The sequence below is a fragment of the Melitaea cinxia genome, chromosome 14, assembly GCF_905220565.1.
Source record: "Melitaea cinxia chromosome 14, ilMelCinx1.1, whole genome shotgun sequence".
Taxonomy (NCBI): Eukaryota; Metazoa; Arthropoda; class Insecta; order Lepidoptera; family Nymphalidae; genus Melitaea; species Melitaea cinxia.
The window spans coordinates 14,418,169-14,442,811 of record NC_059407.1 but is presented as its reverse complement, the minus strand read 5'-3'; the positions used below and the strand labels follow the sequence as shown (position 1 = coordinate 14,442,811).

At 33.2% G+C, this 24,643-nt stretch overlaps 1 protein-coding gene across 1 annotated transcript in view; it reads right to left on the bottom strand.

The window, feature by feature from the left end:
* Positions 1–23,139, bottom strand: part of LOC123659428 (ras-related protein Rap-2b) — a 52,890-nt gene extending 29,751 nt beyond the window's left edge. The window contains exons 1-2 of the mRNA XM_045594643.1: positions 23,067–23,139; positions 18,239–18,454 (exon numbers count right to left, since the gene is read on the bottom strand). Coding sequence (XP_045450599.1) covers positions 18,239–18,454; positions 23,067–23,139 — 289 coding nt within the window. The remainder of the gene's footprint in view (positions 1–18,238; positions 18,455–23,066) is intronic.
* Positions 23,140–24,643: the final 1,504 nt, after the last annotated feature.

Here is a 24,643-nt window from a genome sequence, read left to right as displayed (position 1 = left end):
GGTAATTCTCTTACCATCCGGTGAGCCGTACGCTTGTTTGCCGAACTAGTGATATCATCATCATCATCATTACAACCTATACAGTCCACTGCTGGACATAGGCCTCCACAAGTTTACGCTAAAAATAACGTGAACTCATGTGTTTTGCCCATAGTCATCATGCTGGGCAGGCGGGTTGGTGACCGTAGGGCTGGCTTTGTCGCACCGAAGACGCTGCTGCCCGTTTTCGGCCTGTGTATTTCAAAGCCAGCAGTTTGATGGTTATCCCGCCACCGGTCGGCTTTTTAAGTTCCAAGGTGGATAGTGAAACTGTGATGTCCCTTAGTCGCCTCTTACGACACCCACGGGAAGAGAGGGGGTGGCTAAATTCTTTAGTACCGTAGCCACACAGTACATTACCGTAGCCACACAGTAGAACTAGTGATATAAAAATAAATAATTGTGTTTGCTCGCAAACGAAAAAAAACTGACTTCAATGACATCGACGAGTAATACAACGTAGATGGACGAAAAAATAGTTAAGTAACTACACGTTATCAAAGATTACTCAAAAAGTAGTTGTCAGATCTCAATAAAATTTATATGTGACATAGCAAACATCAGCTTTCTATTAAATTAAAAATTATTAAAATCGGTACACCCGGTAAAAAGTTATTGCGGATTTTCAAGAGTTTCCCTCGATTTCTCTGGGATCCCATCATCAGATCCTGGTTTCCTTATCATGGTACTAAACTAGGGATATCTTCTTTCCAACAAAAAAAGAATTATCAAAATCGGCACATCCAGTAGAAAGTTATGCGGTATAATACAACGTAGGTCGACGAAAAAAGTGTCAAGTAAAAACGCATTATTAGATATAACTCGAAAAGTAGTTGTTAGATCTCAAATAAGTTTAAATGGGACCAATTAACACACACCAACTTTCGATTAAAAAAAAATTTGTCGAAATCGGTCCACACGGTCAAAAGTTCTGATGTAACATACATAAAAAAAATACAGTCGAATTGAGAACCTCCTCCTTTTTTGGAAGTCGGTTAAAAAAACTTACTCTGAAGCTGAACACGCGTTTGTAAAATACTTGTTAATTTTTTTATTATAGCGAAGGTCACATCGAGCGGGTGACGTCGTCGGTATCTAACCCGTCATTGAATAATATTTTCGCGTGCATTTTTAATGCATACATACTACTGATAGATATTTATCTATGGTTATACCTATATATATTGTTTTCGATAAGTTACAAGTTTATTAGAATAATTTTTTGAGTGATGATTCGAAAGGTTCATTTATAACAAAACGTTCATTTATTTTTATTATTCAATAAATTTCGTTATGTATGTATCTTATTTCTTTACATGAAATAAATATCGTTTAATGGAATTAATTGTAATATAAGTATCTTCATTCCTAGGGAGAAGTTCCTGAGAATAAAACCTTGATAACTCAATTTGTCGATTTTTTTTTTGGCATCTTTTAAAACAATGGAATCATAAATTTTGTTATTAAAAATTCCGATTAATTAAATAACGAAAAATACATTTAATAAATTGATTACTAAATAAGTAATAGTTCTTCATACAACAAATTTACGCGTCAGCTTCATAATGTTACAACTTTTGTTTCCTTTTCGTCCCCGTTCAATACCGTAAGAAATTCAAGCCATTGAAAAAGCGTTTTCATCGGTATATGACTTATCAATTACAGTCTTTCATTGAAAATAGATATTGAGATATTGTGTGAATAGATCAAATAATGGTGGAGTGTATGTCGTAAAGAAAATCGATGGACTTATCAATGTTTGCAATAGGAACGCTATCTAAAGATTGCCGTATATAGTCGAGTGCGACTTACAGTATACGTTAAATATCATGAGCCAGATGACTCCAGATGGTATTCGAATAGTAGAGATAATTTAAGGATAGTCCCCGAATCATACTCTTAAGGGGATCCCAGAAAAATTCGGCCGTTTTCATGTGCTATAAAGTATACGTTAAAGTTACGTTAAAAATATCAAATAAATATATGTTGTAACTCGGATTCAGTTTATTAATGTTGCTGTAAGATAATTGTATAAAACTCTCTAAATAAAGAGAAAAAATTTGTTTACCTGGACCTCCTTTCGCGTACAAAAATCGTGTAGGATTTCTAATTTTACTACTTACAATAGTGAATATTTTTTTATTAATTAAGAATCCTGTACTTAATAATTCTACAGAAGGGTTTTTTATTAAGTGCAGTATTTTATTAGAAAATCGTAAAAATATAATTTCTGGTTATTTGCCGGGCGACGGACGGCCCGCGGCAGACGGCCAGAGGCCTTTGTACGAACTTGTGTCGCTCGCAATCGCACGCTGCTCTTGCTTACGCGCAAATCTATTTACTTTTTTAATCCAAGATAGGCATGAAGATGTAACAGACAGACAGACTTACTGCTGAATTTTGCAATTGTATTTACTTCAAATAAAAAAATAATTTAAATTATTAATTTTGAGCTATGTAAATAAATGTAAAGCTGCTTAGTTTGTGGTCTAAGATCCGAAACTAAAGTCGATCTTCACCGAGCCGATAATAGAATAAAACATAAATTTAGTATATCTTTACAAATAAAATTGGAGTGTCTGTTTGTAATATTAAAATAACCGCTTTTTACTAAATGCATATGGATGTATACACGATACATACACAAAAATATCATTTTGAAAATTTTTGTCTGTCTATATGTCTGTTTGTTCCGGCTAATTTCTGAAACGGCTAGTCCGATTCTGACGGGACTTTCACTGGCAGATAGCTGATATAGTAAGGAGTAACTTAGGCTACTTTTATTTTAGAAATTTATTTATTTTATAACTGCGAACTGAACAACTAGTAATTAATATAATTTTATAGCCTAAATGATCGACACGACAAGAAGAAAATTAAATAATAATTATGGATGATCACAACTTGTACGCAAGCTCTTGGTCTAGGAAACGGATCAATCGCATGTCCTAGTAGTACAAGCTAGAGCCAGTAGATGGCCGAGTTTAATAACCTTTACGTAACACTGATCAGTTGAAGTGCGGGTGGGTGGGGTGTGGCAAAGTCTAAATGCTCAAGGTCATTGAGAAGGGGGAGCCTCTTAATAGGAAAGAGTACTTGAAAGACTTCTGAAAAATAGGTATTTGAATAAAATGTAAATGTCTCGCTGTATGCCGTCGCCACACCCCGAGACAAGAAAGGGATAGCTGCAGCTCAGACCGTTATAGGTAGGTAGATAATTATTGATCAAAACAAAATTTCGAAATTCAATTATTTCCTCCCCAAAACATGCCCATTTTTATGTAACTAAAAAAACCTTCGGCTATGCCTATGTTCTCGGGTTTTTGTAAATACGCATTATTTTTTAATGAGTGTCTGAAAATGTATAAAATAATTGTATTTGCTCGCAAACGAAAAAAAACCAACTTCAATTACATCGACAAGTACGCGGTATCAAAGATTACTCAAAAATTAGTAATCAGATCTCGATAAAATTTATATTTGACCAAATGATAAACATCAGCTTTCGATTAAATTAAAAATTATCAAAATATGGATTACCCAGTAAAACGTTATACGGATTTTCCAGAGTTTCCCTCGATTTCTCTGGGATTCCATCATCAGATCCTAGTTTCCTTATCATGGTACCAAATTAGAAATATCTCCTTTCCAACGAAAAAAGAATAATCAGAATTGGTACATCCAGTAAAAAGTTATGCAGTATAATATAACGTAGGTCGAGGAAAATAGCGTCAAGTAAAAACGCATTATTAGATATAGCTCGAAAAGTAGTTGTTAGATCTCAAATAAATTTAAATAGGACCAAATGACGCAAACCACCTTTCGATTAAAAAAAAATTGTCGAAATCAGGTCACCCAGTCAAAAGTTCTGAAGTAACATACATAAAAAAAATACTTTTTTGGAATTCGGTTAAAAATAGGCAATATTTCTAGTTTTTGAAGACTCTTACTCCCTATGATGATGAAAGCATGGTTATGAAAGTTAATGGTTTTACGTTACAAGAATATTTGATCTAGTGTCATTATCCGGGGAGAAAACAGTCGACTACGTTTGTATGGAGAAAGAACCGATAAATTAGATAAATTAGAAGCTGTCCCCAAACCATAGGCTAGATATGAAAATGTTTTGAAACCATACTCCAAAGTATACAAATGTCCCCTAACCATACGTCCGCTCGAAAAACTGTCGGCAAAACATACGTTATGCCTATACTTATGCATATAAACATATGGAAATCGCGAATCTCAAACTGTAATAAATTTTCAATGTCCTTGAGCCGAAAACACGAATAATTGCGAACATACGTCGTTTTCGCTTTGGAGATTTTTTTTTTTACATTTTTAGAGTTAGCTTTCGCTCAGAAAACTATTGGCAACAAGAAAAAAATAATTTGGAAAATCTAAATATGGGCGACTCCTGACGCTAATTTGTTTATACGAAACTTTTTTGCGTTCATTACTCACACAGAAGCAAGAAGAAGAACATAATACACCGTGAGTGTTTTTAATGCCAACGCGATTGTCGGAGTAATCATAATATTTCTACCTACTCTATCCCTATATACTTTATCTATTAAAGTCTTTTATTGAAAATAGATATTGTTTATTTATAAAATATTAGTGGAGTGTATGTCGAAGATAAAATCTGTGAACCCATCAAGGGTGGCAATAGAAACTATCTTGTTACGTATATTGTTGAGTGCGACTTACAGTATACTTTATATGTGAATAAAAATGTCTCCAAACTATACCTTCCAGGTTTTCAAGTAGAAGAGATAATTTGAGGACAGTCCGCAAACTATACTTCCCTATAAACTGTCCCCAAACCATACGCTTAATATAAAGATACTTTGAGGACTGTCCGCAAATTATACTTCCCTATAAACTGTCCCCAAACCATACGCTTAATATAAAGATACTTTGAAACCAGTCTCCAAAGTATACAAATGTCCCCACACCATACGTCCGCTCGAAAAACTGTCTGCAAACCATACGTTATGCATATATATATATATATATATATATATATATATATTTGTTATGTATGTTCGGGGATAACTTCATCGTTTATGATCGGATTTTGATAATACTATTTTTGTTGGAAAGGAGATATCCTAGGTGTGGTACCATACTAAGGAAAGCAGGATCTTATGATGGGTTCCAGAGAAATCGAGGGAAACCCTTAAAAATCCGCATAACTTTTTAATGGGTGTACCGATTTTGATGATTTTTAATTTATTCGAAAGCCGATGTTTATCATATATAATTACAAATTTTGGAGTAATATTTTGATAATGCCTATACTTGACTATTTTTTCGTCGTTGTATTACTTGTCGATGTAATTGAAGTCGGTTTTTTTCGTTTGCCAGCAAACACAATTATTAAAAATTACATTGCATCTATAACGGATATCTCGCATCTCTTAATATAAATACTCATCATTATCACTTCAGCCTATCGCAGTCTACTGATGGATATAGGCCTCCACAAGTTCGCGCCAAACATGGCGTAAATTCATGTGTGTTGCCCATAGTCACCATGCTGGGTTGGTGGGGGTAGGGTTAGCTTTGTCGCACCGAAAACGCTGCGTCTTAATATTAATTGTAGTATTTATATTGCTGTGTGGTTACGGCAGTAAAGAATATCGCCAAACCCTCTCTTCCCGTAGGTGTCTTAAGAGGCGACTAAGGGATAATACAGTTCCACAACCACCTTGGGACTTATAAAGCCGACCGATGGCGGGGTAACCATCCAACTGCGGGCTTTGAAATACACAGGCCCGAAGACGCTGCGTCTTCGGCCTGTCACACAGCAATATAAATACTACAATTATTATTTGTGCTTTTGTAGTAGTTAATAGCAGAATGATTCTCAAAAGCGCAGTGTAAGTCTCGTCAATAATTGAATATATCAGACTATTGCCAGTAATAGGTATGCGTATAATACTAGTAAAATCAAGGCAATATATCTTTCTTTTCAGAAATAAGAATTACCAACGAAAGCAGGAAACTATTCATTTAACTCCTAAACAGAAAATGAAGAGACTAAATTGAGATAACTTTTTCATACGAATAATTACACATTCGATTATACACCATATCCCTAAAGAAATAAGGTATAATATACTTTAGCGGAAATTGTCAAAATTCAATCAGCTTTTCCTGCGTTCAGTGACATTTCGCCGACGGTCCAAATCTCTCGAGACAGCCCTATGATGAGGTCTTATTGAGTTTATTATAAATGAAGAGTGTTCTTTTGTATCATGTCATTGACAAAACTTTTAACTTACTACAATATGGTTGTAAAAGTATAAAAAAAGTAGAGAATAGTTAACTATTTTTATTGTTTGTTGAACTCATAAACTTATTTAAAACTTTGCACAAATGACTTAAGTTTCAAGCGATAGTTAGGGGAATCCTTATCTACGCGAGCGGTCGATTTGATGACGCCTTTTAAGGGTATGCCTGAGGCTAGAGTCTCCTTTCGTGTGATTTCAACAGTTGTAAAAGGAAATTACTACATAAATAAATAAAAAATATCTTAAAATATAGATAACAAAAAATATAGAAATGATTCTTTTTCCTACGGCTTAGTGCTTATTTTATTTAAATAGTAATACCCGTGCGAATAACGTTCTAAATAAGTAAAAAAATTACCAAATCATGTTTACGTTGTTGTTATAGCCGTTATATATATAATTTTACTGATTAATTAATTTACAAAACAAAAACAATATAACAAATTTTTTAGTTGTTGATGCCGGTAGAGCAAGAAATTATCTATAAAATGATATATAATTTATGGGGAGTGATTGTGAGGTTTTTTATAAAAAGGGAGGCAAAAAACCTTAACGTATTAATATAAATGGTTTTATTTTATTTTATTTTATTAGGAAAGCATAAAGTGATATATTTTAACAATAGCTTAAAAAAATATCTAAGTACCGTTTAGTTGCTTTCTCAACTACAAATCTATTATGTTTGAATGCTTTAAAACAATCACAAATATCCATCATGAAATTAACAAGTAAAAAAATGTATTATAATCAAAGTTTTTTTTTTCATCGGATAAATAGATCCAAATCAAACCCAACTAAGAAATGTGAAGTAAGAAAAAAAAGCGAGTTTGATTTGACCACTCACGACTGAAGTAAAACTTTTTTAGCAATAGGCTTGCACAATAGGCCTGCACTGTGTCTTAGATATACGAAACGTAGCTGGCTATGAGAGAAATAGAGAAAGTAAATGTGTGCTCGTACTTCTCTCTCTTGCTCCGTTCGCCTCACCTGATGACACTTCTCGTAACGCTCGTCACGCATTCACCAGCTTACTCCACAAGTCAAGAGTGCGTAAAAAAAGTTTTACTTCAAAAAATTTCATTATGAAAAAATCTATTAAGATTAGGAGCCCTAGAGGAATAAATAAGGGCAATAATGGGGTGGAAAAATCTCTGGGCCAGATTGTTTTCGCCTCGCGTGTTAACCTTTATCAACCTAATTTACTTTCTTAAGGCCATCTGTTAACAAAAATTGAGTACGAACAGCGAATTTAAATCAATAATCGACTTTTTGATCACAATGAAATGTGTTTTGTTTCATAAAATTAGGAGTTAAGATTTCGACTAAAAACCATGTATTGTGCTGTAAATAATGGATTTTTTTTTAATTTACAACATCCACGGGCTTTTAGTTGCCTATGCTATTTTTACTACATACAAATTTTTTTTTTATATACGGCGAGTCTTTAATTTTTTTTTCAATAGTTAACTTCAGACCAGCAGTTCTAAAACTATCTAGAATTGCTAGAATGGTCCGACGCTCACAGCTTTTAGTTGTTATTCAGATAATAAATATGCAATAAATATATCAAACATATAATAAATATATTAAAAATATAATAAATCCACGAAATATAATAAACTAGCGGACCTAGCAGACGTTGTCCTGCCCGAAAAACAGCTACCAAATTTGATTGCTTACATACCGATAGCAGCGCCACCTACCAGGTCCGATTCAGATAAAAACTACCCTATCTCCCAAGTTGGACCAAATTACAGATGCTTACAAAATTTGATAAAAATTGTTTCAATAGTTTTGGAGTTTATCGCTTACATACATCGTGAAACGAAATTTATATATATGTAATATAGATATACTAAATATACAATATTTAGTAAATAATAGTTTACAAGCTACTACTTCTTAAAATAAGAATATTGGCTTTGGGCGTGTAAGCGTTATACGTACAACACGAAAAAAAAAACAAAAATAATTTTAGATTCTAGCCAGTATTGACTGGGATTGGCGCGTTCAAATAAACGATCTCTTCAGCTTTGTGATATTGGTATAGATCACTAGCTACTCCAATAAATGTTGTACAGAGTGCCTAGTACGAGTTTTGTTCACAGAAACGCGTTTATACGTGAAGATTATTTTGTATGGGAATTTAAATAGTGCAGCCTAGACGATAAAGAATAGAATACGATGCAATCGGTACAGTGTCATCTAACGGCAAACGCGAGAACTAGGTTACAATGTTTAAATCCCGAATTTCCCATACAAAATGAAGTAAAAATTTACGCTCGTTATTGCGAGGTGGATTAAACAAAACTCGCACTTAGGCACTCAGGTTTCCAAACCGCCAAAAGTGTGACGTTAAAATGATCGTTACGTTACTTGACATTTACCAATTTATTGTGCAATTATTTTAATTTTTCATATGAGAAGCTCTCCAACACGTAATATATACATGGTCATAGTAAGAAATTTATATATTCTGAATGAATATAAAACTTATATAAATTTAGTAGTAAAAACTGCTACTGCTATTAAAAAACACCGTCACGGTCAACTAACGCCACTAACAGAATACAAACACAAATGACCCGATTACGAAAAATATCCCCGGGTTCGATCTCGCAACTGATTGCGCAACAACCAATGGCCAACTCATAGTCGATCAATTGTTAATTAATCGTAAATTTCAGGTAATAAAACATAAGAAGAAGCCATAATGAAAGTTTGAAAAATGAACTCCGTTATACGTGCGCTTAATTAATAAAAAAAGGTAATAAAACTTTGGTTTTATATAATTCGCAAGCGAACTCGGTATCCTGTGGCTTTAATTAACAGTCGGTTATTTTAAAAGAGTAATTAAAAATTGAAAGCGGCGAGATTTGATAGGCTCTTATCTGGACTTATTAATTGAATTATTTATAACGAATTGTTGAGTTCGTTGATGGTTACATGGTTTTGTAATTAAAATGGCGATTGCGTCATCTTGTTTAATTAACTGAAGTTAACTGGTTATTTGTGTGGATAAAAGCATTTTTTTTATACTTCAAGAGTGGCAAACAAGCATACGGTCCACTCGATGATAAACAGTTACCGCAGCCTAAAGATGTTTGCCATCGCAAGCGCGTTGTCGAACCTACCCCCGAACCTCCTCAGAAACTCTTGCCACCTTACTCACCACAGGAACAAAACACTACTTTAAAGCTAGAGAGCAGGTAAGCAGAGACTGAGGTATACTTTCCCAGTCGGTCTGCTGAAAATATTGAAGACGATATTTCTAGCTATGCCCAGCCTCAACAAAACTAAAGTATAACTGGAGGTGGATAAGAGTTTAATTCACCGCGTTGCTGCAATGTAACTTGGTGGTTAATTTTAGTACCAAAAAGACCATTTATGTGCTTACAGCATGGCGAGGACACCTACGAACTCAAACATCCAGATCAGAAGCAAATATTTATAACCAATCTGCTCCGATCGTAAATTGAACCAGTAAAAGTCTGTGTTTATGAATGTTTAAATAAACGCTTCACACTCAACAGCCCCAGTAGTATTTTCTCCTGTATCGGGGGTCCGGAAACACACACAATATACAAGCACAAACGACAAACATCTATATAGCGAATACAAATGTCTGTCGTGAGCGGGGATCGAACCCGTGACCGCCAAAGCAATAACCAGTGCTGTGCCCGCTACGCAAACGTGTCATCGTTTCTCAGTTTTAAATCAAAATGACTCTTTAAATACATTACTGCTTAGCGGTTATGCTATTCAATATTTAATATATGGCTAATTGGCTATGTTCTAAATCAATACCATGTGGTTATACTCGTACATACAATACATATTGAATATACCCACGTAAGAGGCATAGACAAATTCCAAGTGACGTAAACAGGGTTACCATTGTTTACACTGAAAACATTAAGATGCTTTTAAATGCATTTTATTGAGTTACGTTTTAATGAGGCAACAGGAAGTATCCATCTCAAAATCTGGAGGCGAAGACTTGACAACGACCATAATACTACTCAAGTAGTTGAGTGTACCTGCGGTGTGTGTGATAGGTAGGACTCCTAAAAAGATACGCTCTGCTGACAGCAAGGCTAGGGTTGACAACGTGAATGATAACTTCCAGTGTTGCGGACATACATACTGCATAGGTGACCGCTTTCAATGAGGTAAACCGTAGGCTAGTTTTCCACTATTATTGTATGAAAAATAACAATAAACGACGTGTAATATGATCAATGAAAACAGTGATCAAATATAGCCTACACGTATCTTCAATAAATAGGTTATTTTAGACAAAAACAAAGCTGTGACTTAGTGACCGCACATATAATCTTATATTATATGCGTCGACCTTTATATTATATAGTCATAATTCACGCTATTAGTACCTATTTTATTAAATTATATTATTTAGTAAAACGATTGTCTGATTTCGTATTATTATTTATTATACACCTGAATCCAACCATAACCTAAGAAAACAAAAGAGAAACAAGCAGTTTTCAGTTTACAATAGTTTTTTAAATATTCGTTGCACGGTTAATGTTAAAGGTATTTAACATGGATCTTAATTTGACTATTAATTTAATTAACGCGATAAAATATCCAAATTGCAATGAAAATTTCCACCTTACATGTCAATTGTAAAGATTTATTTTATAGAAAGATTTATTGTTCAGAAATCCGTTTCGACGTTGATTACTTTAGAAACGTGTGGGGATTCCGTTTATTTGTGTTCGTTTTTATCTTAAAGAACAGATAATTGTTAGAAATTTCTTGAAGATATATTTTTTGAGATGTATTTTATAAGAAACGCAGGAGAGTAGATTACGATGTATGTTAGGTCTACAAATTTTAATAATAATAATTATAATAATAATAATACTCTTTATTATACACCATTAAAAGAAACAACAAAAAAAAAAACATAAAATGAAAGATGTACAAAGGCGTTCTTATCGCTGAAAGAGTGATCTCTTCCAGACTACCTTTGGGTATAGGATACGAAATAGAAACTGCAGTTAGGAAGTAAACAAATAATCGGTGTGCGAATTAGAATATTTGAACAAATTTTATTATTTTGTACGATTTTTTTTTATTTTTGTGTTACCTACACATTCGGTCCCTTAGACCGAATATAAAATCATAATGTAAAAAATTCGATGTAGCCGATACATCGTTCTATAGCTTAATTAGCTAGAACACCGACACGGTCAGTCAGAGATGCAGGTTCGATCCCCGCTGGAACGGTCGATTTTTGATATGATATCAAAAAATGTTTAAATTTTATTATTGTTTAATTGGGTTTTGTGTTTTTTTAAGCTAATTAGTCATATGTTGGTTTTTAAGATTCACAATTTCTATAAATTAATCTATTAAAACCAGGATCTAATAACAACCGCTTTGGTGTAGTGCTACGTGTGCCGTGTACACGTTTAAACATCGACGGTTTGCGGGTTCGATGCTCGCTCGTATGTAAAGATATATTATTGAGCATAAATATTTCATAAAAAATGCTATATGTAATTAATATTCTCCAAGGATATTAGTTTATTTTAATTTAACTGTTCTAAAATATCGAAATACGGAAACTGCACAAACAAAACATCCTTTCTTCGTGGTATTTGTAATAATAGAACAATATACAAACAACTGCTCTGGTGTAGCGCTACGTGTATGTGCCTAAAACACCGGCGGTTTGTATTTATACGAATATTTCTTTCCAGTTTGGGGTTTGTCTTTGTGGGTCTCCACAACGTACCTTGGAGAGTTCGTTAAGCTATCGGTTCCGGTTGTTTTAATATACACCTGATAATGATCGTTATTCATAGGGAATATATCCGCCAACCCGCAGCAGAGCAGCGTGGTGGAGATTAAGCTCTGATCCTTCTTCTACGCAAAGAAAGAGGCCTTTACCCAGCAGAGGGATATTACAAGCTGAATCGTTATCGTATCTTTAATGTATTAAATTTTCAATGAACAGATAAATGAAATAACAACATAATTACACAAGTATTTATCTTATTCAATTCAATTTCTTATTCATTTCAATGACTAGCCCGTTCGCGTCGGCGCAGTTTGTAGTGACCCTGCTTTCTGCTCCGGGGGTTGTGGGTTCGATTCCCACCCCGAATCTGGGTGTAGTATATATATTTACTGATGAATTTATATATGACTTATTTTTAAGTATGTTTATCGAAAAAAAAAATATGTAGCTGTACCAGTCGGCTGTTACCTATAACACAAGCATTAAGTTGGTTACTTTAGGAACAGACGACCGTGTGTGTATTGTGTACATAATTATTTATTTATTTATTAAAACTATCATTCCGTTTCTTATATTTAGCATTAGCTGGAACATACAACTGTTGCTAAGGGCCTGGTTTACCAGTTATGGATAAAGTTTATCTTGAAAATAAGTTACGATTAGACTTTAACAGCAGGAGGTAGAGCCAATAGGACCTGTTTTACCTCAGTTAATAAACTACAGCTTTTAGATTCATTTTTGCAGATAGAAATATCTCATAAATACAGTGAAATTCGATAGTGAAAAACAATAAGAATAAGTCAAATCCGAAAAAGGGTAATCGGCCCTATGTCTTTAAAAATTTTAAATGATGTCGTATTCTGAGACACATCTCGATTGTTTGTACTTTATAATATACTAGCTATTACCGCAACTTCGTCCACGTTTTAAAAAAATATTTTTCACTTCGCAGAGTTACAAAATAAATAAATTTCTAAGATAAAATTAGCTTAAGTTACACCTTGTTACATCAGCTGCCAGTGAAAGTCTCGTCAAAATCTGTCGCACTGTTTCAGAGATTAGCCGGAATAAAAAGACAGACGGACAAAAATTGTAAAAAATGTTATTTTGGTATATGTATCGTACATACGTTCATATGCAGTTAGTAAAAATCGGATATTTTAATATTACAAACAGACACTCCAATATTGTTTTCTAACGCCGCTAAGTTTCTTGCCAATTCTTCTCTGCAGAATTTACATTCCGAATAGGTGGTAGCTTTACTTCTACAAATAAAATAATTTATTTTTAAAGTTTTAATTTGTAAAATGACGATTCGAAAGTGCTCTTGGAGCCTATTTGAATAAAGCTGATTTTGATTTTGACTTTGATTTTGATTTTGAATGCTTACGCGAATTTTACTCATTTAAATGAAACAACTGCTCGAGAATCTAAAAAGTTAATAAACCGCGATAAAATCCGAAAAAGTTGTTTCATTTAAAGACACTCCAATTTTATTTATATGTATAGATTCAGTGTACTTTACTAGGCAGTCATAAAACTATCAATCTGAAATCATTTGGCTTTAAGCGCTTGTTACATATGCATAATAACGCATAAATATTTATCAACAAATGGTAATTAGAACGGGTAATTTAGAGCCAGTGGATATTGTATATTTTTGTAGTAAGGATTGCTAGGTAGCCATTTATCTAGTCGTTCCTAACGTTAATATTATTAAGAGAGGAAAGATAAAGGAATCCTTTGTATATTTCCACTACGCTGGAATAATTAACCGCTTCGTTTTGTTTTTATATTGCTACTACGATAGTGGAAAATTTTGTTATCATATTTACTCTCCGCTCGATTAGTTTTTAATTTTTTAATTTTATTCCTTGTATTATATGTATGAAATGTTTGCAGTGTATTTATTTATATTCTTTTAACTGAATTACTTCAAGTGAGGAAGGATTCAAATTTAAAAGAGGAAAGGACGAGGGGAGAAGGGAAAAGGTGTAGGCTTCTAGGGTCAGACTTGTCCCACATTAACATAAACATTTCATGCTTATTTTTTTATGTAAAAAATATGATATAGTCGTCAATTTTTATATGTAATAAGGGTTTAAATGTTTAAAGTAATTTTTTTTATATAACTAGGTCGGCAAACAAGCGTATGATTCACCTGATGATAAGCGATTACCGTATCTTATAGACGTCTCCCTTCCCCCTATGATATACTATATATATCAAATTCGAATTCCCTATGATATACTATATATCAAAGTATTAGCTAATTATATAGGTAAGTATCGAGGCAATTGAAATCACATTATGTTGAGTTATTAATGTAAATACATAACTTGATATTACCATATCTACATGATATAACTTAACCTAGCGAATACATTATCTTATGATAATTTTTGGTTATCCAAAAAGTTTTTTTTTTTGATTCAGCAGATATAGAAATCCCAGTATTCCGATCAACCAACAAACAAACTGTTGCCCATTATTACATCGCTGTAAATAAGCTACGATCTCTGAGATATCGTACAAATATGACGGTTATCTTAAGCTTAACGTCTGGTACGAAGTAATTACTTACTACGGACACAATAAGCTTCATGATTGACGGCATATTATCAAAATCATTAAAATATAACATTGTATGTTGTTTGAAACGTAGCTACAAATGAATGTTGAATAATAATGTGATTTGAATTTAAATGAAAATGTAATGTGTAATGAAAATTGATAAAATCAAATCAAAAATTTCTTTATTCAAGTTGATTTGAAAATCAATTTTATTTTTGTTCGTACTGATTTGCATTTAATGATTGTATTAAACATACAATAGTTTTTAAGGTTATTTGATCATAGACACTCCGAAGTTACTACTTATTCGACATATAGATTTTGCTGAATGGGTAAAGTAATGAGTAAGAAACTGAAAAGTTCCTTTATTTTTTTTACAATAGAAAATCATTAAATCCTATAATATAGAATAATAATGACATTAATAATTAATAAGAGTCATTAGTTCTATATCGTGAATGAAAGATAATTCCACTAAACCTACGAATATTTATTATGCAAATTATATTATCTTCTACAAAGTTGAACAATATTTGTACAATCAATGACGTAAAATTATCTTAACAAGTCGTATTAGATCTACGTGTATATCATTTAATGACATAATTGAAGCCATTATGGTCTAGTATAGTAGTAAAAGCGTAGTAGGTTGAAGCTATCATCATAATAGTAATTATTTGTAATCACTTAAAGTCTAACAACTTTATGTAGATAAGGTAAGTAATTACTAAAGTCAAATGTAAATTATTAATTTAATGGAATCTGTATATTAACAAAAGGTGAAAATTAGTACACTATCAACCTAATTAACCTAACCTATTTAAATATTATAAGAAATTTGACTAAGCTTAATTTGAGTTAGATTTGCTAATATTCGGTAGCAAACACACGTATTTGACTTACAATTCATAGTTTCGAATAAACTGATGTTACTGAAATAATTATGTTTCTTATCTTGGCTTCCCATTGAAGTTTGACAGCCAAGTGTTCACAGTAGATAACATTAACTCCCGGTTATATCAAATCAGTCAAATATGTATTCTATTTTGATATTGCGACAGAGGAATGCACGAGCGATCGTCGTATTTTTAATATTTTTGCCTATATTTACATCACGCAATGTAAATACTACTTTTGTTGTGTTGTACTTTTCTTATTGTAATGAAAATAATGAATTATCGCCAGCATAAACACATTTTTGAAATGTTGTTCATTTACGCCCGGTTTCCGAAAGGCTGATCAATGCAGAAATTAACAAATCATCTGTCAAAACTCTTGTTAAGCATGAAATGAGTTGCTAAAAGCATGGTTAACTACTTAATTTAATCATACTGTCAGTTGACATAACTGTCAAATTTGACTCTGGAATCGTATGTTAACCGCCATTTTGGGTTTCTGAAACGCGAATTAAGCTATAATCATTGATCAAACGTCTGTCAAATACTCGTTCAACTAATCGGTGTATATCGGCGAATTAACTTAAAGAAAACAATTATTTTCTACGTGAAACTACATTTTGGTGCTTTAAAGGTATGTAAAACATATTTATAACCAAGTTTTATATATGTAATGTATGTTTTATCTTATAATAATCTAGATTTTGGTCTTGATAAACTAAAATTTTTTGTTCTTTGTTGTAGCTTACACAGATGTCTATTATTATTACGAAGAAAATACTGGTCAAAGTTCAATAATAAATAAAAACACTTCAGTGTCGGTCATCTCTATTATTGAATCATTTTAATTGTTAAGTTTTAAATTTGATTACTAACAATATATAAATAATAGGGAATTTAAAAGAAAAGGTCATAAAAATATATATCTAAATATACATTTATAGGAACTATTAAAAATACTTATAATTACTTAATAACTAAAATTTGAAACAAGCTATTATAATTATAATTACTTTATCATATTTTCATCTTACTATTTTCTACTAAACTAATGGTTTTTTTTTTTTAAATCAGTCTTCAATATTCTGATAATTTAATTTTTTTTTTTCTAAAGATGCTCTTCGTCTTATTTTCATGATATTGTTTTTTTTTTTAATAATAAATAATATAAATAAATAAATAAATATCTTATAACATACATTTTTTATAAATATACAAAGAAATAATAGATATATAAATATATAAATACAAATATTACACCCAGACTCAGACGGGAATCGAACCCGCAACCCGCGGAACAGAAAGCAGGGCCACTACAAACTGTGCCAACGGGCTAGTCAATTATTGTTTTTAGGAACTATTTCCTTTTATTGTATCTTCCTTAGATGTTTATATGATGCTTTATTAGATGTTTGAGTATTATCATATGTATTAAATAACATCACAACTAACAGTTTCTGTAGGTTTTGATACATCACAAATATATAAAATAATATTTAATTATGTTACATAACCACATGTTACAAACCGAATGTCAAATCAAACTAATCGAGGACTAGCTAATTTTGCTGTGAATGACGTTTCAGCAACTCCAATTGGTTTGACATCCGTTTTAAATCTAACAGCCGATTAGTAGACCTATACTTTGACAAACGTTTCAGAAACCGGGCGTTAGTCAATCACACATATAAGAAAAATATAATTTATAACTAAACCTAACGGTATACTCCGCCTGGCGCCGCGTTGGCGCAACGGTCACAGCCATGGATTATACCTGTTGCGCTGGCGGTTGCGGGTTCGATCCCCACACATGACATACATTTGTATTGGCCATACAGGTGTTTGCCGTGGTCTGGGTGTTTGTGCAGTCCTTGTGGGTCTCCCCACCGTGCCTCGGAGAGCACGTTAAGCCGTCGGTCCCGGTTGTTATCATGTACACCTGATAGCAATCGTTACTCATAGTAGGGAGTATATCCGCCAACCCGCATTAGAGCAGCGTGGTGGATTAAGCTCTGATCCTTCTCCTACATGGGGAAAGAGGCCTATGCCCAGTAGTGGGATATTACAGGCTGAAGCGTAACGGTATACTCATTTCTAATATAAAGTTGGTTGATTTGGTTTCGTTAACAAGCACTTGTTGTTACGCTTTTGCTTAGAAATAAAGCAGTCTTCATTTTAAAACTTATTACAAGTAGCAGTAAGTTAGTTTTTAATAAGTTTTGTGTCGAATAGTAAATGTATTACTTAGTATCCACAAAGAAACACAAATTTGACGAATTTTACTCTTGCGTGGTTGAAAAGGGCAAGTCTTTAGATTAAGACCCGTTGAATAAAAAAAAAAAAATAAAAAAATTAACCTAACCTATTTAAGCTTAAAACTTTACCGTTCATCGGAATAAATTCGTGAGAAAAAAAAAAATAAAAATAAAATAACCCTAACCTATCTAAGCTCAAAATTTAACCGTTTATCGGCATAATTTCGTTACAAAATTAATTCAACGGATCTTAATCTAAAGACTAGCCGTTGAAAAGAATTAAGGTATATTTTTCACATGCCAAGCTGCAAGAAATAGCTAGTAGGTATACTAGAAAAACAGCACAAAGTCTACTAATACTAAGAAAAATCATTGAAAATCATATTATTATTACGAGCTTACCTCTTTGTCTGTCATAGGCGTTGATGCATTCACTGGTCTGAAACTGGCTGATGAGCGCTGTTTTGCCAACTCCTGGCGCACCAACCATGGCAACACGATGACACGCTATTGGTCGGCGTTCTTGAGATTCTGGCGCGGACTGAGCTGGTGATGATGGTGCCAGACTGCCAGAGCGAGATCGGCGTCGTCTGAATGAATCACCTCGGTTCACGATTCCTGTGGAAGGAAATTATTTCTTATTAATATTTAAAGAATTTCATTATTAAATTAAAATCTTTTTTTTTCAATAATGACCCAGTACTAACGGTCTCTCTAGAAATTGTCAATAAGTCTTTTGAATGGTATACCCATCAGTCTTTTAGAGATACGCATTTAGAGAGTAACATTTCAAAAGGAATTCAAATTTTAGTTGCCATAATTAAAGAGGGTGCATATTTCAGGAACATTAAATGGCATAGCGCATGACGCTGCAGTAAAACGGCCTCTTGAATTTGGTACATTTGATGGATATACAAGAACAAGCATTTAATTAAACCCCATCCAAACCACAACAAACCAATTAGAACCAGTAATTTAGGCATAATATAGGTTTATAATTCAAATGAAACGGCAACAAACAACAGTACATTACTATCAGGCAGTTGTTGGATAAATTATTCGCAGGAAAATTATATACACATGAACATGATACAGTGTCAGTGTTGTCAAATAAATTTTTATTGCAAAAGTACATGTTTTGATGCTTGACACTAAAAATGCATCGAGTTGGACGAGGGCGTAAGCTGATTTCATGCTTCGTTTGTTATCTATCCATTCGATTTTCCCTCAACAGTGACAGTGTACAGTGATGGAGTTTTCTATAAGCTTTATGTGCGAACTAAAAACTGACATGTGTTTTTTTAAACACAAAAAATGTTGTTATTTTATCAAACATCGTCGGTGAAAGAACGTTTTATTTCTAGCTGTATTGCATACTCAAACGTTATTATTTAAAGGTATCCATTTCTATGCTACGCACTAATAGCGCTTGGAGAGGTATTATGTTGCTAATTTTACCATTCATACGTATTTTATGTAGCTACGGAAGTATAGAATATAGCCACTCTTCCCGTGGGTGTCAGAAGAGGCGACTAAGAGATAACAAAGTTCCACTATCACCTTAGAATGATTGGAACCTACTATGGCGGGATAAATATTACACTGCTGGCTTTCAAATACACAGACTTAAGACAGACAGCAGCTTCTTCGGCGAAGTAAAGTCAGCCCTGCGATTACAAACCCGCCAACGCTGTGTGGTCACTATTGGCAATACCATATGAGTTTACTGCAGAAATTTATGAATCTAGTTTCTGGCTCTATTCCCGGCTACGGCAGCGGTCACGGTAACGGTGGGGCGGAGGGTGCTAGGAATCACCGGGTTACGGAAGTAAACCACACAACATCTGGCAACGTTTAATGAATGCATTCTACGGCTGGACCATCACCTCACCGAATTTGAAGTAGGACTAAGTCACATTAAGTGAAGCACTCTGATATTGTCTGAAGTCCGAAGAAGGGGCGATGACACGATGACACGATCGTGGACTCCAGGCTTTTGTTCTACTTCTACTAGTGACGATGACCATCCATATCCAAGACCAGCGAACAAGTTATGTTTTATTTATTATGTCTACCTGGACCGTACCATTCAACTACATCGAAATAACTTCAAGAAGGAAGTCGATAGGTGATAGAAAAATCATATCTGTTATTTTAACACTATTAAAAGTCAATAAACCTAAATGAATTAATTAATATCAGCAAAATTAGGCAATCGTGAAAAAAATATCGTAAATTTATTTGTAAAATTTTGTGACTTGAATTTTCGAATTGATAATAATGTAGAAAAATTTGAACCACTTTTCAAACGTTTTGGCATTACACGAATAGCTCCTCTCAACCAAACAGTTTCGACATGTGATGTCAGATTTATTGTTGTGAAATGCTGATGACGTCAATCCTAAACGACTGCGCTCGCGATCTCGCGTGTGATTTAAACTTTGACATGTCCGTTACTCATGTTTATGTTCGTGTTATAGTTCTTTTTTTAGTGCGTTCCGATGTTTCTTTCGTATATTTTATTGAAGAGTTATGGTTTAAACAATGGGCTAGAAATTGTGTTGCGGTCTGGAAGATTAACTTTGGTTATTTTTTATTTTGTTATTGTTATTGTATTCCAATGTTTAGGTTATATATTTATAGATTATTTGTAACCTTATATTTATGTTTGTTATTAAAAAGAAAACCAACTTTAATAACATTGACAAGTAATAAAATAAGACGTGATCAACGTAATATGAAACTAAAGTCATTTCAATACGCATTATTAGCGTTAACCAAAAAACCATTCTTCAGATCTCGCTTAAATGTAAATGGGACCACAAGACAAGCACCAACTTTCCAATTAAAAAAAATTAATCTCTACACCCAATAAAAATCTTTGAAGTAAGACAGATTAAAAAAAATCTGTCAAATTGAAAATTTCCTCCTTTTCTGAAGTCTAAACTGAAAGAAAAAATATTTAATTTGTTAATTAATACCTTTAATTGTTGAGTATTTTTTAGTTATCTATAGTCAGCACCGATCGATAAATAAAATATTAGACTGCTCTAATGAGCTCTAATGGTCTACCGATGTGAGCGCATGGTGGAAAAGTTATCCCATCTTTTTAATTAACGGCTTTTTTCAATACTCTGTCTCTCTCTGAATTTACTAACTAGACATAAAATTTTGATGTCAACTAGTTAGTACCACAGGTGAAGTGAAGGCAACTTTTGTCGCACATTTGAATATCTTTGTTACGTTGAACCCCCATTTGAAGGATAGTAGTTAAAGGGCGATCGTCCTATATACTCGTATACATCCGAATTATTCTACCAGTTGCATGGAATTAATGAAAAGGATTATTTAATGTTACGTTTCCGAATAATTTTCAATTGCATTAATTTTCCAACAATCTTTAAAAAAATCTTTTTTCATTACTTTTTGTCAGGTCCAAACAAACAGGCTGCAAACATTGTAAACAAACACCGGCTTATCAATTGCATGCTCCTTAGTAATTTTTAACAATTAATATCAAAAATTATAATAATATATATTATAACGCCCCCCCCCCCCCTCCATACGATTTACTCCAGTGTCTGTGTTTACTCCAGTGTGTCTATCCTCAAACACACACAATACAGCAGTATTAACATTCAGACCATAGACAGACAGTTTGCAGTGCTGTGACAGTTGCACCAACACATTATCGACATATTATATACGTTGGCGCAGCGGTCACAGCAGTGACTGTTCCGCTGGCGGTCACGGGTTCGATTCCCGCTCACGATAGATATTTGTATTGGCCATATAGATGTTTGTCGTGGTCTGGGCATTTGTGCATGTGTATTGTGTGTGTTTCCGGACCCAAAACAGGAAAAAATCCTACTGGGGGCCGTTGAGTGTGAAGCGTTCATTTATTATATTATTTATTTTATTATATTAATAATAAGAATCAAGGAAGCAAAGCAATTATTAATATAATTGATAGACTTTCGAAGCCAATAACGGAACATCCAGACTTAACTCATCATCATTGAACTATTTTAAGAAACAGACACGAGATAATGTGAGTCACGTTCGATAGACGTAACGGACGATTGAATTTGTGGATATTGACTGTGATCGAAATACGTATTAATAGATTAAAATAATTACATAGTTGTATAGGGATTCATTACACAATAGGAAATTTTATTATATACTATGATCTAGCAAATTTTGTAGTAATATTGTTTTGGAAAATATATCATTTTTTTTAAATTCTTTTGTTGAATCTTTGTTCTAAAACAATGAACACAAAAATAATAGTCTATTTTAGTATTCAGTCATTTGCCAGTTCTGTACCTCAAAAGGTCGGACCCTTATAGGATCACTTTATTGTCCGTTTGTCTGTCAAGACCATTTTTCTCAGGAAAGCGTGAAGGTATCAAGCTAAAGTTCATATCAAATACTCAAGTCTACTGTCCCTTGGAGCTGTGAAAAAATCAAACTTCTAAGCCGACGCAATCAAAAGATACAGCCGTTTATGATGCAAATTTTCGACACTCGCAACTCGCAAGGGAATCAAAATTTACAGGGTACTTTCCGTGAACTCAGAATCTTGAAATTTAGTACGAAGCAACGTTTTATAGCACAAATAACATCATATAATAAAAATATTTTTAATAATTTTGTTTGTACGGAACCCTCGGTGTGCGAGTCCGACTCGCTCTTGTCCGGTTTTTATTATTTTTTCTTCTTTGTCAACAAAATATTTTTGATCAAAAATCAAATATTGTTGTTTAATAAAAATACCGGTTATTGATTAATTTGAACTAATTGTTTAAGCAAATGTATTTCCCAAAAGATATGTATCACACTTCACACACTTCAGCCTATTGAGTGAACTCATGTGTTTTGCCCATAGTCACCACGCTGGGCAGGCGGGTTGGTGACCGCAGGGCTGGCTTTGTCGCACCGAAGACGCTATACTATATAGAGGAATATGCATCGTTTAGTGAGTATTTACCTAATAGTTTCCGCCCTTAACTTCTTTTTACACTTTTAACACAATTTTTGAAGTAGTGATACATTATCGAGTCTTAATACAACACCTTTTGTTTTATTATTTTGAATCAAATTAATTTTTTATTGATTAAATTGTAAAAAAAACTCGGTAGTTTCATTGAAAAAACAAAAATATTCATAACTTTTCGTGCAATGCAGTTATGCCCATACTGTATAAAGATGTTATGTTGGAAATTACCTCCTTTATCTAATCGTTTCGTTTGATCCACGACTTTTGGATCACCCTGTGTCACCGGTGTCACTCGGGTCATAAAGACGAATCTAACGACACCTCAAACGTTAAAATCGTGGAAAATATAGAAATCTACATACATACATAAACTCGAAAAACATAACTCCCTTCCGCAGTCGGGTAGTAAACATAAAAATAAATAAATTAATCACGAAATAAATCAAAAAGTAAAATAACAAAACAACAATGTGTTGTAACGGAACAGTTAACAATAATGTTACAATAACGACTGTTTACGTGCGTTCGTATGCAGTTTTGTTGGTGGTTTCAAATATAGAACAAACGCAAACCAAGGGCTATAACTCGCGGTAAACAGGGTTTGACGTCATGTGGTAAATGCAGCTGGAATACATGTGAATCATGAGAAAATTCGACTTGAGAGGTGTGTCTGATTTCGGTGTTTTATTGATGTCTATAAAGTCATAAAACGAATGACGTTGTTGACCTACACGTGATTGATATTAAAATATTGTTTTTTGTTATGTATATATATAAAGGTGTGTTTCAAAATGTATTGAAGCTAAGGCAATACCAAATTCATATTAAATTCATTTTCTGTACTTGCTTCTTTACTGTGAAATAAACTCCCAGAAAGCCTCCAAAAGAGTGTTTCCTTTGTTTGCTTCAAACGTAAATTATAGGAGCGCTTTATTTCAGAAGTCAATTTACAATCGTCATTTTAAAGAATTAGGTATATATACATATATTACTGCATTGTTAAGTGTGCTGTAGCCCGTGCCTGCATCTTTGGTGAATATTTGTGAAACATAATATTTTTTATTCAATTTTTTTGACAATTACTGTAATATGACGAAGATATATATGATTTTTTGTTTTTACTTGTGACGTCTGTAAATATTGAATCGATTTTAGTAATTTTTTTCACAATAAGATAGATCTTTATCTACGATTAATGAGCTAAAATATACTACAAAATAGTATACGACGTTGAGAAGAACTTTTTTGTTTTATGTGGACCTCAACTTTTTACTGAGTGGACCAATTTTGATAGTTTTTTTTTTATATCGAAAGTTAGTGCTTGTCTGGTGGTCCCATTTACTATCCACTTTAATGGAGATATGTACTTTTTGGGTTATCTTTAATAGTGCGTAATTATGATTATATTATATTATATATATTATATATTAAACCTGAATATTTTTTCGTCTATCTGCGTTGTATAGTCGACATAATTGAAGTCGGTTTTTTTTCACAATTATTAGTGTTGACATCGATATCGATCGGTGCTGACTGTAGATTATTTGTATGATTTTATTTTTGTGTTACCCACACATTAGGAATTCTAAACATTTTTGAATATCATATCAAAAATTGACCGCTCCAGCGGGATTCGAACCCGCGTCTCCGACTGACCGTGTCAGCGCTCTAGCCAATTAAGCTATGGAACGATGTTCCCGCTAGAGCGAAATTTTTGTTATGATGATTTTTTATTTTCGGTTTAAGCGAACCGTGGCGCATTTTTTTAAATATCAAAAATCGACCAACGCGGTCACTCGGAGATG